Below are 17,794 nucleotides of genomic sequence, written 5' to 3' on the forward strand. Positions count from 1 at the left end.
AGGTCGCAGACGCGGCTCAGATCCCGCATTGCTGTGGCTGTGGCGTAGGCTGGCGGCTACAGCTCTGATTCAACCCCTAGCCTGGGAACCTCCATATGCTGCAGGAGTGGCCCAAGAAATGGAAAGAAAAAAAAAAGTGTTAGCTAGAGTAATTAGGCAAGACAAAAAATAAAAGGTATCCAAATCAGAAATGAAGAAGTAAAATTGTCATTATTTGCAGATCATATGATTTCATACAGTTGACCCTTGAACAGCACAGGAGTTGGGGACACTTACCCTCCACATAGGCAAAAATCTGCACATAACTAACTTATAGTCAGCCATCCATAGCATGGTTTCTCCATATCTGTGATTCCACATCAATGAAGTCAACCAACTGTGTATCATTCAGTACTATAATATTTACTACTGAAAAAAATCCATGTATAAGTGAACCCGCACAGTTCAAACTCATGTTGTTCAAGGATCACCTGTATTTAGAAAATCCTAAAGACACAGTAAAAAAACTATTGGAACTAATCAGCAAATTCAGGGAAGTCGCAGGATATACAATCAACATACAGGAGTTCCTGCTGTGGCTCAGAGGAAATGAATCTAACTAGTATCTATGGGGACACGGGTTCATTCCCTGGCTTTGCTCAGTGGGTTAAGGATCCAGTGTTGCTGTGAGCTGTGTTATAGGTCACAGATGTGGCTCGGATCCTGCGTTGCTGTGGATATAGTTGTGGTGTAGGCCAGTGGCTACAGCTCCAATTCGACCCCTAGCCTGGGAACCTCCATATGCTGGTGGTGCAACAAAAAAGACCAAAAAAAAAAAAAATCAACATATGAAAACATACAGAACAGTTGTATTTCTGTACACTAAACAAAACATCTGGGACAAAAATAAAGAAAACTATCCTATTCACAAGAGCCTCATAAACAATAAAATAATTAGGAATATATTTAACAAAGGAAGTGAAAGATCTATACAGTGAAAATTACAGGGCTTTAATGAAAGAAATTGAGGTAGACATAAATAAACTGAAAGATACCTCATGTTCATTTGGAAGAATTAATATTATTAAAACATCTCTACTACCCAGAGTCATCTATAGATTCAACGAAAACCCTAAGATTCCTATGGCATTTTTCACAAAAATAGAAAAAACAATGCCAAAATTTGTAAGGAACCACAAAATTCCCAAATAGCCAAAGCAATCCGGAAAGAAAAAAAAAAAAAACCTGATATCAAATTATACTACAAAGCTATAGTAATCAAAACAGTGTGGTAATGCATAAATACAGATACAAGAACCAAGGAAAAAACCTCCACATAAACAATGAACTAATATTTGACAAGGAAGCAACTCAGTGGGGAAAGCACTGTCTCCCCAAAAGTGGTGATGAGAAAACTGGATAGCCACACACAAACGAAAGTATTTGGACCCCTATCTTACACCACTCACAAAAATGAACTCAAAATGGATTAAAGACAAACATAAGCTCTGATACTGTAAAATCCTAGAAGAAGCACCTTGGCATTAGTCCTGGCAAAATTTTTTTTAGATATGACACCAAAAGCACAAACAACTAAAGCAAAAATCGACATGGGGTATTACATCAAACTGGAACACTTCTGCACTGTAATAGCACCAAGAAAATGTAAAGGTGGAGTTCCCACAGTGGCTCAGCGGAAATGAACCTGACTAGTGTCCATGAGGATGGAGGTTCAATCCCTGGCACCAGGATCCAGCATTACCGTGAGTTGTGGTGTAAGCTGACAGCTACAGCTCCAATTCGGCCCCTAGCCTGGGAACTTCCACATGCTGCATCTGCGGCTCTAAAAAAATAAATAAATAACCTGTGGAATGGGAAAAATATTTGCAACCCATATATAAGATAAAGAGTTAATATCCAAAATACATAAAGAACTAAACTCAATAACAACAAAATCCAATTAAAAAATGGTCAGAGGAACTAAATAAACATTTTTTCCAAAGAAGACATTCAAATGGTGAACAGGTACATAAAAAGATGATCAACATCACTGATCATCAGGGAAATGCAAATCAATACCACATTAAGACATCACCTCACAGCTATTAGAATAACTCCTGTCAGGAAGATAAGAAACCAAACGTGTTGGAAAAGATGGGGAGAAAAGGAACTCTTACATACTGTCACTGGGAATATAAATTATTTCAACTGCTATAGAAAATAATAAGAAGTTTCCTCAAAAAATTAAAAATCCGAGTTCCCTTTGTGGCGCAGTGGTTAACGAATCTGACTAGGAACCATGAGGTTGCGGGTTCAATCCCTGGCCTTGCTCAGTGGGTTAAGGATCCGGTGTTGCCGTGAGCTGTGGTGTAGGTTGCAGATGCAGCTCGGATCTCGCATTGCTGTAACTCTGGCATAGGCCAGCGGCTACAGTTCCGATTAGACCCTTAGCCTGGGGATCTCCATATTCCATGGGAGCAGCCCTAGAAAAGGCAAAAAGACAAAAAAAAAAATACGATCCAGCAATCCCATCTCTGGGTAAAGGTATCAAAATCATATCTGTACATCCATGTTTACAGTAGCATTATTCATAATAGCCAAGATATAGAGAGAATCTAAGTCCACTCATGGATGAATAAAGAAAATACCGTGTGTATAAATACACACACACACACACACAATGGTAATATTATGCTAAGTGAGATAAGTCAGGCAGAGAAAGACAAATACCATTTATTAATTACACGTGGAATCTAAAAAAGCTAAACTCATGAAAAGAGAGAGTAGAATGGTGATTACTATTCAGCACCTTCTTAGTGCCAGGCACTTGTGAGGGTTCAATAAGACAGTCCCTGCCCCTGAGCACCACACAGCAGTCGTTAAAACAGATTCACCATCCCCTGAAATATTGCCAGGAGTCAGCTAAAAGGTCCTCTCCTTGAAAAGGCTTTATGTCATCACTCTAAAGATACTCTAGGGTAGCCCACTTTCCTTTCTCTCAGTATTTCCCACAATTGCTAACTGTGATTTATGTATTATATCATATGATTACTTATAACTCTTATTTTCTCCCATGCACATTTAGAATAGGATCTCCATAGTGAAGAAACCACTGTACCCTAGGTGACTAGCACAGTTTACAACCATTGAAGGCACTCAAATACTCCGTGAATAAATGAAAACAAGAATGGTGATTGGAATAAGTTTCCTGATGATCAGCATTTTCCAGGCTAGTTAGACCTTAATCCTTAGATTTGGATCCCTTAGTTATGGAGGAGTCTGCTGAGTACTCACCTCTACCTGGGTAACATTGATGACCAGCACCACCACCATCAATACTGCAAGCACACAGCAGAAAAGCCGTAGTTTGAAGAAATTGGTCCACATTGTCTGGCTGTGTCTTGATCACCCATGGCCGACACCATGCTCCTATCACTCCTCAAAACTCCATGTCTTTGTTTCTCTTAGATGCAGATGGGCTTTCAGTTTAATTTCCTTCTTTTCTGCTAGTATCCTTAAGATTTCTTCACATAGAAAAGTCGCTGGGGTTGATTTAAGAAGCACATTTTTTTCTTCCAAGGACTCCTTCAGAGGGGACATGAGAAAATAGATTACCAACTCCAACAGCCTTGGGTGACATAAAAGGAAAGACACCACATTTCCTCTTCCTTAATCTTACTGAAGGTGCAAAGTCATGAAGAGAAGCAAAGAGCCAGAGCACAGTAATGTCTACTCCATATCTAGACAATTTTTTCAAACCCAATTCCAGGCATCTGTGTAAATACAGAGATATTTGTCCTACCACCTATTAAGGCTTTAACTTTTGAGAGCAAAGAAGACAGTTCCCTTGTGGCACAGTGGGTAAGGACCCAGCACTGTCACCGCAGTGGCTCCAGTCACTGCTGTGGCCCATGTTCAGTACCTGGCCTGGAAACTTCTACCTGCCATGGGTGCAGAAAAAAAAAAAAAAAAAACAGCGCAAAGAAGAGTATCTTCAAACCCTTAGAAATTTCAAAATTAAAGTGTTAATTTTCTAAAGAGGTCTAAGTAAATCAAACCACTTCCCTTCCCTTACAGTTTATTACATTACTAGAGTAATTTTATTTAAGAGCACTAAGAGGAAAACTTGTGATTTTATAATGAGTTCTGGGGTCAGGTGCAAACCATCCTGATACCCTGTGGAAAACAAGAGTGCCATCCCTCTGGATGGCAAGAGACAGGAAACACCCTTTGGGTTTCTGCTCCCTGACCACATGTGTGGTCCTGATGCTCCCTCAGCTGAGTAACAAGGCACAGGAGGAAAGATAGCTGCCCTGAAGAGAGGAAAGCTGAGCTTGAGTAACAGGCCAGCTGAATCCTTCACCACACCTACCACAGGCAGAGGACTTGAGAGTATGCTGCTCCTAACTGTCCTCCCATGTAATTACTTTAAACTGCTCTCCCCAGTTGCTATTAAGATAGAGGCAAGCAGTGGGAGTTCCCGTGGTGGCTCAGTGGTAACAAACCCAACCAGGATCCATAAGGACGCAGGTTCGATCCCTGGACTTGCTCAGTGGATTAAGGATCTGGCATTGCAGTGAGTTGTGGTGTTGGTCACGGACACGGCTCAGATCCCGCATTGCTCTGGCTGGGGTGTAAGCCAGCAGCTATGACTCCGATTCGACCCCTAGCCTGGGAACCTCCATGTGTCACAGGTACAGCCCTAAAAAGCAAAAAAATAAAAATAAAAATAAGAAGAAGATATAGGTAAGCAGTGAAGTGCTAGTATTTTGGTCCCAGAGAGGCTTTCCAGGGTAGAGAGGGAAAGGAAATAGGATACATAATCACAGTGCAGAGGAGCTCAGAATATCTCACTACACCAACACTCCCTGCAGTTCTGTGTTGGACCTGGCAAGCCCCCTCTTCCCCCTCCCCCCACTCTTCTGGTCTAACCCATTCCCATACCACAAGTCTCCTACCACAAGAACATACAACAACCCTCTTCACCACAGCTTCATAAAGGAGACAAGGGTAAGCTATTCCAATATGCTTTTCCTCCTCAGAACACCTTAGCACTTTTTCACTTCTCAGCCAATCTCTATATTTGTAGTGTACTTATCTCCCCAACTACACTACCAAGTAAGACCATATTTTTTAAAAACTCAGAAACTATAGTGTTCTTGCTATGGCTCAATGGGTTAAGAATCTGACTGCAATGGCTCAGGTTGCTGCAGAGGCAAGGGTTCAATCCCTGGCCCAGTGCAGTGAGTTAACGGCTCCAGCACTGCCACAACTGCAGTATAGGTCCCAGCTGCAGCTTGGACTCAATCCCTGGTCTGGGACTTTCCATATCAGATACAGCCATTACAAAATAAAAAATCAGAAACTATACATCAGAGAAAAGCAACTTAATGATAACAATGTATCATACTTTTTTGATTTCCTCAGTACTTAGCTCTTTACATGATATATGTTGATTCAACAATACATATAACAAATAATTATGGAGGCCTACCCTGTACCACACACCATACTAAGTGCCAGAAATTCCCCTAGGAAAGCTTACACTCATATTAGGCAAGAGGTATTTCCCTTCTAAATTAAAGAGGAATAAATCCCCCACTCCTGGACACCTATACAGGGATGCCAGGTACTGTGAAAGACTGCACTAAACCATTTCATGGCCCCCAACACCACCCCTCTCCAAGAGCCAGGTATCTACCCACCCTGAAGTGCCTATACATTCTAGGAAGGAAATGGCTGTGAAATAGAGGAAATAACTCTATACCAGAGCCCCAGCTGCTCCTCTGTAGAAATCCTTCTTAAGGAGTTGGCCAAGAATCAGACACTTCCTGATAGCCAGAGAGAAAACCAAAGATGATACTCTACAGGAATCCAGCTGCACCATGGTAGGCACAGTCCATGTACTATGTGAATGTCAGCAGTTCAGAGGATGTCAGTGTGGCTCAGAGCTGGCCAGCTGCATAACAGCAATGGTCAGTGGTGCAGAAGGATGGCAAGAGCTGCAGACCTCAGAGCTAAAGGCACGAAAGAGCTACAGGCAGCTGCAATTACTTAAGAAGCCCCTCACAGCCAGGGACTTCTGCTGAAAACCATTATGGAGGGTCATGCCAGCAAAAGCTCTGACTTGCTGCTACAAGCAGGTGGAACACTGAGAATGAGAGATTCATCCTTCTACCCAAGCACATAGAGCCTAAGGGGCACTAAACGACCCCTCCAAAAAAGCATGTACTAAAATACTGATAGGTGTCACCTCTGAGCACTTTTTGTTTTCCTCTTTCATTTTCACCAGGAAACAAAAATCACAAATATGAAGAATAAAGCTGCTCTCAAAAAGTAATAAAGATTAGCCGTAAGGATAAACAAGGCATTAAATCAGATATGAGAAAATGGAGTTTCCGTTGTGGCTCAGTGGAAACAAATCTGACTAGCACCGATGAGGACACAGGTTCGATTCCTGGCCTCGATCAGTAGGTTAAGGATCCGGCATTGCCATGAGCTGTGCTGTAGGTCGAAGAAGCAACTCTGATCTGGCGTTACTGTGGCTGTGACGTAGGCTGATGGCTACAGCTCCGATTCGACCCCTAGCCTAGGAACCTCCATATGCTGCAGGTGCAGCCCCCAAAAGATTAAAAAAAAAAAAAGATATGAGAAAAAAAATTAAAATGAAAGGTTTAAAAGTGAAAGAAGAAATCTGCAATCTGATTTCTAGTTTTTTCCTACAAATATAAAACCTAGGCCTCAAAACAAGAAATCTATCTGCAAAGAGAGCAGGAAAATATGATTTGGTATCTCAAATTGCCTTAGAATTGAGTTAGAACAATATTGCTAGACAGAGGAGTTCCTGTCATGGCTCAGCAGTTAATGAACCATGAGGATGAGGGTTCAATCCCTGGACTTGCTCAGTGGGTTAAGGATCTGGTGCTGCCATGAGCTGTGACGTAGGTTGCAGACATGGCTCACATCCTGTGTTCCTGTGTCATAGGCCAGCGGCTTCAGCTCCGATTGGACCCTTAGCCTGGAAACCTCCATATGCCACAGGTGCACCCCTAAAAAGACAAAAGACAAAAAAAAATATATATATAGATAGATAGATAGATAGATAAAAATGACTCTAAAAAAAAAGTTCCCCAGATCAACCAAAAAAATAAAAACATATAACTAAATTTAATTTACCTTTTTTTTTTAATTTCCAGTTCCCAAGAACAGAAGCTTATTAGAACTAGGAAATTAGGGTTTACATTTAACTTTCCTTCCAGTGTAAAGTCTGAATTCAAGAAATTGTGATAGCCCTTTAGCTTTTCTTGTCACATTAGAAGCATATGTTGAAGTTTTTCATTTTTATACCATTCTTCCTGCAATAGAGATAAGCACATGAAGTATAGGTTAAAGATACTGAAAATGAAATAAAGGAAAATATAGTTGAAGTCAAGAGTACAATTTTATAGCAGAAATATACACAGATTTCAGTACAAAGTAGTGGGTGGAGTGCAGAAGGAACATTTCCTTTCCTGATAATTAAAAAAAATAAATAACTGGCTATTTATATTCATGAACTTAAACATGGAAAATCACTCTCAGATCTGAACTCAAAGTCAAAACCTTATAAACAGCAATATAATTGGGAAAACATAAACCAAAGATAAAAGCCCCACATGTTATTTTCCTTGACAAGAATAACCATACAATTCAATGATCCATCCTACCACTAGAGAGAATAAAACATATCCAGACACATCTAAAAGTTGTGATCACTCCATGAGAAGCTCAACTTGAGCAATCTTGTCTTCAAATCTTTCTGAAGTGTTAGTACACCACTTACTCATGCTTCATATTTATGATCAAAGACAAGCAAAAAGTAGAAGGCATGATCTGTTGGGTCTGTTTTGCCAAATTTTGATTAAGACTACTTACCAGCCAGTCTAAATTCTTTAAGGCCTGTGGCAACAACCCTCTACTGCCTTTAGGTACCTGACTTCCTACCCCATTCACAAGAGAATTACATAGTGACTGCTTACATCACTTAGAATCACAACTGTCAGTAATACAAATGAAATACTTGACTACAGTACTAAAAAGAAAATTAGTCAGAACTCCCATCATGGTTCAGCAGTTAACGAACCCAACTAGCATCCATGAGGACACGGGTTCCATACCTGGCCTTGCTCAGTGGGTTCAGGATCTGGCGTTGCCGTGAGCTGTGGTGTAGGTTGCAGATGCGGCTCGGATCCCGAGTTGTAGTGGCTCTGGTGTAGGCCAGTGGCTACAGCTCCAATGGGGCCCCTAGCCTGGGAACTTCCATATGCCATGGGTACAGCCCTAGAAAGACAAAAAGACAAAAAAGAAAAGAAAATTAGGCGGCAATCCCACCTTCTGGTGGGCTAATGTTCTTAGACAACCATTTCACGAAAACAATTTATTACTGATCATACACACACTGAGCTTCTGGGACAAGCCCCATCCTAAATACTCTGACTTGCTATCTACATAAATGTACTTAAAGCAAATATCTGGAATTTTAATTCAGGATACAAGGACTCCCGCAGCCTATTTGGGGATAGAATCTGAAAAAGAATGTGTGTATATATACTGATTCACTTTGCTATACATCCAAAACTAACACAATATTATAAGTCGCCTATACACCAAAAAAACTTATTAAAAATAAAAAAAATTTTGTGCATCCTAACAAAAAAAAAGAAAATGAAAAAGAATATAAGCGCCCCTACATAAAAGACAAAAGCACAGATTTACATGGAATATACCCAAATTTAAATGTCCCCAAGAGCAGCTGTATTTCACATGGTGTTGAGTAAGACTTTGAAACTTAACAGGGCAGCATCTAGAGAAAGAACTGGAGACTCACCCAAGACCATGACAATGATGGGTCAACCAAGTAAGATCAATCCTTGGACAAAGATGAAGCAGGGACAGAAGTCTACAGGACTTCTTTCCCCAGATCCCATTTCATTTCTCTTTCATTTCTCTTTCATGTACTCCACATCACATGCCCAAAATGCTGACTCACCCAGGCCTTCCCTTCTCCTTCTTTCAAAACAACACCCTATGCTTTCCTAATGAGTGAGGGGGTGGTGGGAGAAGGAAGTAAGGTGAAGAAGTAAACAAATCAGTTAAATAAGTCACAAAGCAAAAAGTGCTATAAGAAAAAATAGGGCATGTTGATAGGCTGTGCTCTTTAACTTTGCATGCACATTAATATCATCCCAGAAGCTTACAAAAATACCAATGTCTGGACTACACTCAATCAACTGAATCAGAATCCATGGGAGTAGGGCCCAAGAAACAGCTATTTTTTAAGGTCTGCAGATAATTATAATATGCAGCTAAGGTAGGAGAACCACCAGTAGAGAGTGGCCATTGGGTGTTATTTGTATCAATTGGTCAGGAATGGCCTTTCCGAAATGATGTTTGAATCGTAACTTACATTGTTCCTCCAGGACAATCCGATTGTGGGGCAATGGGAACAGCCAATCCTACTCCAGTGATCTCTACCTTCGTTTCCATTTTTCCCTTCTCAATAACAAATAACAGCACTGTATCAGGCCCAGAGAGATTGTAAGAATAACAGACACATAGAGAAGATACTAAACATAGCCAAAGAAAGTGGAACCCAAACACTATGGAGAAATAGTGTGCTACCACCTCCACCGCTAGATTATTAGGGTCTGGGAGTGCCGCCAGCTTCAAGCATACCCTGATGTTCCAAATGATAATTAACCACAGTGAGGAGAGGGAAGGCCCGTCAGAGCAGCATGATCCTTCATCTTTAGGAAATGGGGCAACAATCCTCCTTTAGAGTTAAAAAATGTAAGGCAATGAAGTTTTTACAGACAATTACAAATTTTGTATAAATCCTGAGAATCTCTCTTACCACCACCCTAGTGGTCTCTGATCACGTGGAGACGAGAGACAGGCCAGGCAGGGTCTCCACATCACACCTTGTAAAGTCACACTCGCTTCTCCTCAGGTGACCTGAATCTAAAGTCCCTAAACAATAACTCAGTAACACTAGAACAGTCAGTCCAACGTGTGAGAGGATGGCCAGCCAAGAGGCAGCTGGGGCCCGGAGCAGCGATGTGACTGGAGACGGGGCGCTGAGGTGGGAGGCGTCGCCAAGCGCCCCATACTCAGAAAAGATATTAAGAGGAGGGGTCTCCAACTGCCCCGAGGGCTGCGCTGGGCTGTTTGGCGCTTTGGCTGTACCTGCAGGTGTAACAGCGGGTCAAGAAAGCTGAGGACAGAGATGCTCGCGCCCAGCCCCGCCCCTTCCCCGCCAGGACTAGCCGCGGCTCCCGCGACTCCTGCGACTCCTATCCAAGGCTGCAACAACTCTGCCCTACCTTGGGCCGAAGCTTTCCACTGCAGGCTCCGGCGCCCGCAGCCACCGCCCCCCGGACTGCAGCTCCTCCGCACCCTCCGGGAGCTTGGGAGCCAGCGCGCGGAGGAAGGGGCTTCGCAGCCGAGAGGCGCGCGCGAGAAGCAGAGCAATGTTTCCCTCCGGCAGCAGGGACCCGGCCCGGCGCTGCAACACAACCCGCAGGACCGCATTACCTCCAGTTCCGGCCTCCCGCCGTGCACTCTCCAGCGGCCACGAACCCGGACGCCCTGAACAGTTGCAGCTGCACCAGGCAGCCCAACCCCAGCTTCCTGGCCCCACTGCGTCTCCTCACCCCCGACCCCCGGCTACGATTGGTTGAGCTCTGGGAGGGGGCGGGCATAGGAATCTGATTGACAGCCGCGGGCGCCCGGCACGGAGCGTCAAGCCCCTCGCAGAAGACGCCCAGCTGGCACCGGTAGAGCTCCTCGCCGCCTGGTTCCTGTGCTATAGGGTGACCCGCAGCTGTGGCCCTGGGGACTGGGCTCTAGCCCCTATCGGGACAAGGCTCCTATCTCCTACGGACACCAGGGCTTCCCCAGAAAGCATCCATTTCAAAGCTCTTTTCTTGTCAACGAAAGTGACCAAACCGGAGATGCCCCTACTTGGGCATCTTTCCTCTGCATGGCGCGGTGTATTGTTCCCTGTACCAGAGGAATACGACTTGAATCTTTCCTTACTTGAAATGAGTCGGCTTATTCTGTTAGCCCTTAAAACAACCCTGTTCCTCTTACTCTCCCTGTACGTAACGTGGGTCTTCTAGCAAAAATTCCTGAATACTCTCCCCCACCACACCCCCAGTCCTAGGTAATCCTATTTTGGACTTTCTTCTAAGCGGTAGAAGGTCCGTAGCAGCTCCGTGGAATCAGAAACTGAGGAGTCCTCGGAAGACAGAAGCCCTTGCTCAGGAAACCGGAAGGGAGGAGGGGGCACCTCTGTGTTCCCCAGCGCTGGGAGCGCGGTGGGTTAAACCAATTTATCCCAGCAAAACGCAGGTTCTCAAGGTGGACTGACCCAGACTGTGGTCTCAAAGTTGAAGAAGAAGTAGTATAAATTACCATCAACATTAATTACATTGACATTTACTAACCACAGTGGACTCCACGTGCTCATCCAGAAGTTTTCAGGGCAGGCCTGCATGCATGGGTAACCTGTATGACTGGAATAGGAGATTCTCCTGGGGCAGTCTCTTCTGGAGTAACCATTTCATTCTTTTTTCTTGAGGGTCAGCCTTTTGTACTCATAAAAGATGGTTTCTATTACCTCCGCGCCTAATGAACCGCAGCCCCATATGATAGACAGCAGCTCTGATTAAGTCCCATCTCCCACTAGATGGATTCGGTGGATTCCCTGCCACCTGTCTTTCACAGTTTGGCTGTATGGCAAGTAGCAAATACTTAAACAGGGCAGACTGACCCCTAATCGTGGAGTGATCCACATTAACCACATTAGTGATCCTTATTAACCCCTATTCATACAGGCCCTCATAACCCTAAGGCATCTGAGTGATCTTACTTATATTTTACAGTCATTATAGACATAAACAAGAATCATTATAGACACAAACAAGAGTGACTGGGACCAGAGATGCCTGTCCATCACTCCTAGATTCTTTTTTTTTTTAATAGTTGTACAATGATCATCACAAGCAAATTTTATAGCATGTCTATCCCAAACCCCCAGTGCATCCCCGCACCCCCCAACCTGTCTCATTTGGAAACCTGAAGTTTTTCAAAGTCTCTGAGTCAGTATCTGTTGTGCAAAGAAGTTCATTCTGTCCTTTTTTCAGATTCCACATGTAAGTGATAGCATTTGATATTGGTATCTCATTTTTGGACTGATTTCACTTAGCATGATAATTTCTAGGTCCATCCATGTTACTAAAAATGCCAGTATTTTGTTCCTTTTAATGGCTAAGTAAGATTCCATTGTGTATATGTACCTCATTGTCTTGATCCACTCCTCTATCGACGGGCATTTAGGTTGTTTCCATGTCTTGGCTATTGTATATAGTGCTACAATGAATATTGGAGTACATATGTCTTTTTTTTTAAAGGTGAAAGAAAATTTTAATAATTATATTGCCATAACCTATGTTGTAATAATTTTCCAGTGTGAAGAAATATTCGTCATTTTTTTCCTATATCACCTACTCTGATTATTGCATAAAAGTTTATTTTATTTACATCTTTATAGTTTTTCGAGCTGACGTAAAAGTTGCCTATGTATCTGTAAAGTATAGGGCATAAGAGAGGCAACACTGAGGCAAACCATCTGGGTTCAGTTTTTGGCTACATATTATATTGATCATCCTTAGTCAGATAAGGAGTTATGTAATTTATTTCTGTTGCAGTTTCTTCATCTCTAATAAATCATATGATTGTTGACATGATTAATCAATAACATTACCAAAGTTCTTAGTTCTTTGTTGCCAGACACAGAATAAGCACTATATATACATATACTTAAATATTTTTTCTCATTATTAACCAAGAAATCAGATCCTAAACACACAATTTATGAACTTACCAAGTTGACCATACATGCCTAATTTTTAGAATTTTACTTTATTTTTTTAATTTTTTATTACTCAAATGAATTTATCACATCTGTAGTTGTATAATGATTGTAACAATCTGATTTCACAGGATTTCCATCCCACAGCCCAGGCACATCCCCCCACCCACCAAACTGTCTCCTCTGGAGACCATAAGTTTTTCAATGTCTATGAGTCAGCATCTGTTCTACAAAGAAGTTCAGTCTGTCCTTTTTTTAGATTCCACATGTTAGTGAAAGCATTTGCTATTTGTGTCTCATTTTATGGCTGACTTCACTTAGCATGGTAATTTCTAGGTCCATCCATGTTTTTTTTTCTTTTTTTTCCCATTTTTTTTATTAGTCAAATGAATTTATCACATCTGTAGTTGTACAATGATCATAACAATCTGATTTCACAGGGTTTCCATCCCATAACCCAAGCACATCCCTCCACTCCCCAAACTGTCTCCTCTGGAGACCATAAGTTTTTCAATGTCTGTGATTCAGCATCTGTTCTGCAAAGAAGTTCAGTCTGTCCTTTTTTTAGATTCCACATGTCAGTGAAAGCATTTGATGTTGGTGTCTCATTGTATGGCTGACTTCACCTAGCATGATTGTTTCTAAGTCCATCCATGTTGCTAAAAATGCTGGTATTTCGTTCCTTTTAATGGCTGAGTAATATTCCATTGTGTATATGTACCGCCTCTTCTGGATCCACTCCTCTGTCGATGGACATTGAGGTTGTTTCCATGTCTTGGCTATTGTAAATAGTGTTGCAATGAACATTGGAGTACATGTGTCTTTGCGAGTCGTGGTTTTCTCTGGATAGATGCCCAGGAGTGGGATTGCTGAATCAAATGGTAGTTCTAATTTTTAGTTTTCTGAGGAATCTCCATACTGTTTTCCACAGTGGTTGCACCAATTTACATTCCCACCAGCACTGTAATAGGGTTCCCTTTTCTCCACACCCTCTCCAGCACTGTTTGTAGACTTTTTGATGCTGGCCATTCTGGCTGGTGTAAGGTGGTACCTCATAGTGGTTTTGATTTGCATTTCTCTAATAATGAGTGACATTGAACATCTTTTCATGTGTTTTTTGGCCATCTGAATGTCTTTGGAGAATTGTCTGTTTAGATCTTCTGCCCATTTTTTTGATGGGGTGGGTTTTGTTTTATATTGAGCTGCAGAAGGTGTTTAAAATTTTGAAGATTAATCCCTTTGTCAGTTGATTCATTTGAAAAGATTTTCTCCCATTCTGTGGGTTGTCTTTTCATTTTGTTTAGGGTTTCCTTTGCTGTTCAGAAACTTTTAAGTTTAATTAAGTCCAATTTGTTTATTTTTATTTTTGTTTTTATTGTCAATACTCTAAGAGGTGGATCTGAGAAGATGTTGCTGTGGTTTATATCGGAGAGTATTTGGCCTATGTTTTCCTCTAAGAGTTGATAGTATCTGGTCTTATATTTAGGTGTTTAATCCATTTTGAGTTTATTTTTGTGTCTGGTGTTAAGGAGTGTTCTAATTTCATTCTTTTTCATGTGGCTGTCCAGTTTTCCCAGCACCACTTATTGAAGGGGCTATCTTTTTCCATTGTATATTCTTGCCTCCTTCATCACAGATTAGTTGAGTGTGGGTGTGTGGGCTTAATTCTGGGCTTTCTGTACCGTTCCACTGATCCATATTTCTGTCTTTGTGCCAGTACCATATGGTTTTTGATGATTGTTGCTTTGTAGTATAGTCTGAAGTCTGGGAACCTGATTCCTCCAGCTCCATTTTTCCTTGTCAGGATCTTTTTGGCTCTTCTGGGTCTTTTGTGCTTCCAAACAAACTTTAAGGTATTTTGTTCTAGTTCTGTGAAAAATGTCCTTGGTGTGTTCCTGTCGTGGCTCAGTGGTTAACGAATCCAACTAGAAACCATGAGGTTTCGGGTTCAATCCCTAGCCTCATTCAGTGGGTTGAGGATCTGGCGTTGCGGTGAGCTGTGGTGTAGGTCGCAGACGGGGCTCGGATCTGGCATTGCTGTGGCTGTGGTATAGGCCGGCAGCAACAGCTCTGATTAGACTCCTAGCCTGGGAACCTCCATATGCTGCGGGTGCAGCCCTAGAAAAGACAAAAAGACAGAAAAAAAAGAAAGAAAGAAAAATGTCCTTGATACTTTGATAAGGATTGCATTGAATTTGCAGATTGCCTTGAGTAGTATAGTCATTTTAATAATATTGATTCTTCCAATCCAAGAGCATGGTATGTCTTTCTGTTTGTGTCGTCTTTGATTTCTTTCATCAATGTCTTATGGTTTTCAGAGTACAGGTCTTTTGTCTTTTTAGGTAGGTTTATTCCTAAGTTTTTATTTGTTTGTTTGTTTGTTGATGCAATTGTAAGTCGGATTGTTTCCCAATTTCTCTTTCTGATCTTTCATTGTTGGTATATAGAAATTCAGTTGAGGAGTTCCCATTGTGGCGCAGCAGAAATGAATCCAACTAGGAACCATGAGGTTGCAGGTTCGATCCCTGGCCTCACTCAGTGGGTTAAGGATCCAGCGTTGCTGTGAACTGTGGTGTAGGTCACAGACGTGGCTTGGATCCCGTGTTGCTGTGGCTGGGGCATAAGCCGTTGGCTACAGCTCCGATTAGACCCCTAGTCTAGGAACTTCTATATGCCGCAGGTATGGTCCTAAAAAGACAAAAAGACAAAAAAAAAGAAAGAAAGAAAGAAAGAAGGAAGGAAGGAAGGAGAAATGCAGTTGATTTCTGTGTATTAATTTTGTATCCTGTGACTTTGACAAATTCATTGATGAGCTCTAGCATTTTTCTGGCAGAGTCTTTAGGATTCCATCACTACCAGATTATCAAAAAGATCTTTGACTGCAAAGTCACCACACTCCCAATGCAAAATACTACTGTACCAAAAATATGTGCTTTGGATCCTAGCCTGGGTCTAATCCACAGCCTTGTCTCATACTAGCAGTGCCATCCTAGGCAAAATTACTTACCTTCTCTGAGCCCATTTCCTCAACAGTAAATTAAGGGCAATACTATGTGCACTTAGGAATAAAAGAGAAGACAAATGAAAAGTATCTAGAACAGAATCCCAAATCTCTTCCTCTTGAATTCCCTATCTCAGATTATGATATAACACAAGGAATTTCTAAATGCTGCATTTATGATAATCTAGCTTTGAATTGGAAAAAAAAATGAGAGCATAAATTTTGTGTATTATGCTATGAAACCAAAGGAACTGATCATTTCTGACCTGTTTGCAGAAATGTTTTAGATGCTAATGTTACTAAACTTTCTCTAAGCAAAACAACGAGTAGATCCTAAGGTTAGATAAACAAAAGCAAATTAAGTTTGTTTCTTATGCAGCTAATTTGGGGGATATTCACAAGAAAATCTGGCTCCACCTCTAGTGGAGCTTACAACATGAGCACCCCTGAGCCCATGTCAGCTCTTGATTCAGTTCCTTTGCTTTCTCCTTTTGAACAAGTGACTGAAGTTTGGCCCTAAGAACCATCAAGTTATTGCTCAAAATAAGTGACTGCTATCACATTAGATACCACCCTATTCCGAAAACACCATGGACAGTGAGAGGATGCTGCCAAAGGTCGGAGACTAAAAGAGGTATTTGGTGCCTGTATTTGCTCAGGCTGCCATAATAAAAGACTTAAAGCTGGGTGGCTTAAACAACAGAAATTTATTTTCTCACACTTCTGGAGGCTAGAAGTCGCAGATCAAGATGCCTGCTGAGGGAGTTCCCATCATGGCTAAATGGTTAAGTACCGACTAGTATCATGAGGATGTGGTTTTGATCCCTGGCCTCGCTCAGTGGGTTAAGGATCTGGCGTTGCTGTGAGCTATGGTGCAGGTTGCAGATGCAGTTCAGATCTGGTATTGCTTTGGCTGTGGCTACAGCTCCGATTTGACCCCTAGCCTGGGACCTCTGTATACCATAGGTGCGGCCCTAAAAAGACAAAACAACAACAACAAAAAAAACATGCCTGGAGTTCCCGTCGTAGCGCAGTGGTTAACGAATCCGACTAGGAACCATGAGGTTGCAGGTTCGATCCCTGCCCTTGCTCAGTGGGTTAAGGATCCGGCGTTGCTGTGAGCTGTGGTGTAGGTTGCAGACGCGGCTCGGATCCCGAGTTGCTGTGGCTCTGGTGTAGGCTGGCGGCTACAGCTCCGATTCGACCCCTAGCCTGGGAACCTCCATATGCCACAGGAGCGGCCCAAGAAATAGCAAAAAGACAAAAAAAAAAAAATGCCTGCTGATTCACTTCCTAGTAAGTGTCCTTACAGGGCAGAGAGAGAGAAAGAGAACACTAGGGTACCTCCTCTTCCTCCTCTTACAAAGACACTAATCTGATCAGGTTAGATGCCTTTCCTAACAAGAGGCAATTAAGGTTAAATGAGGTCATAACCCACCCTTATGACCTCATTTAACCTTAATTGCCTTTTGTTGGGAAAGGCAGTTTTTCATGCATGAGACCTTGGCCTGGAACATTCCCTTACTGAGAGATAAAAGCCCTTGGCTTGTGCTGAGCTTCTCACTTTGTGTGGATTATTTTCCCATTTCAGACTCAATGTGTATGCCTTTGTTCCACTCTTCCCAGAGAGTTCTTTTACCCCTTCTACCATGTAAGGACACAATGAGAACAAGGCCATCTATGAAACCAGATGCTAGCTCCTACAAGACACTGAATCTGGTGGTGCTTTTTTCTTGGATTTTCAACCTCCCGAACTGTGAAAAATAAATTTCTGTTTTTTATAAGCCACCCAGTCTATGGTATTCTGTTATAACAGCCCAAAAGGACTAAGACCCTTACACTATCCAGTTAAAAGAGTTTTCCAGCTACTAAGGTCATCTCCCCTTGTCCTATCACCTTCA

General features: G+C 42.1%; 1 protein-coding gene across 4 annotated transcripts in view; it reads right to left on the minus strand.

Moving 5' to 3' along the window:
• NXPE3 (neurexophilin and PC-esterase domain family member 3) overlaps positions 1 to 10,671 on the minus strand; it is a 40,188-nt gene extending 29,517 nt beyond the window's left edge. For 2 of the 4 annotated variants that reach the window (XM_047793253.1, XM_047793231.1), the window contains exons 1-3: positions 10,552 to 10,671; positions 7,156 to 7,334; positions 3,274 to 3,564 (exon numbers count right to left, since the gene is read on the minus strand). In XM_047793253.1, coding sequence (XP_047649209.1) covers positions 3,274 to 3,366 — 93 coding nt within the window. In that variant the 5' untranslated portion in view covers positions 3,367 to 3,564; positions 7,156 to 7,334; positions 10,552 to 10,671. Of the gene's footprint in view, positions 1 to 3,273; positions 3,565 to 7,155; positions 7,335 to 10,340; positions 10,530 to 10,551 lie in introns of those variants that run through there. The other 2 variants (XM_047793240.1, XM_047793247.1) reach the window with 2 other exon arrangements.
• Positions 10,672 to 17,794: the final 7,123 nt, after the last annotated feature.

The sequence above is a fragment of the Phacochoerus africanus genome, chromosome 1, assembly GCF_016906955.1.
Source record: "Phacochoerus africanus isolate WHEZ1 chromosome 1, ROS_Pafr_v1, whole genome shotgun sequence".
NCBI lineage: Eukaryota > Metazoa > Chordata > Mammalia > Artiodactyla > Suidae > Phacochoerus > Phacochoerus africanus.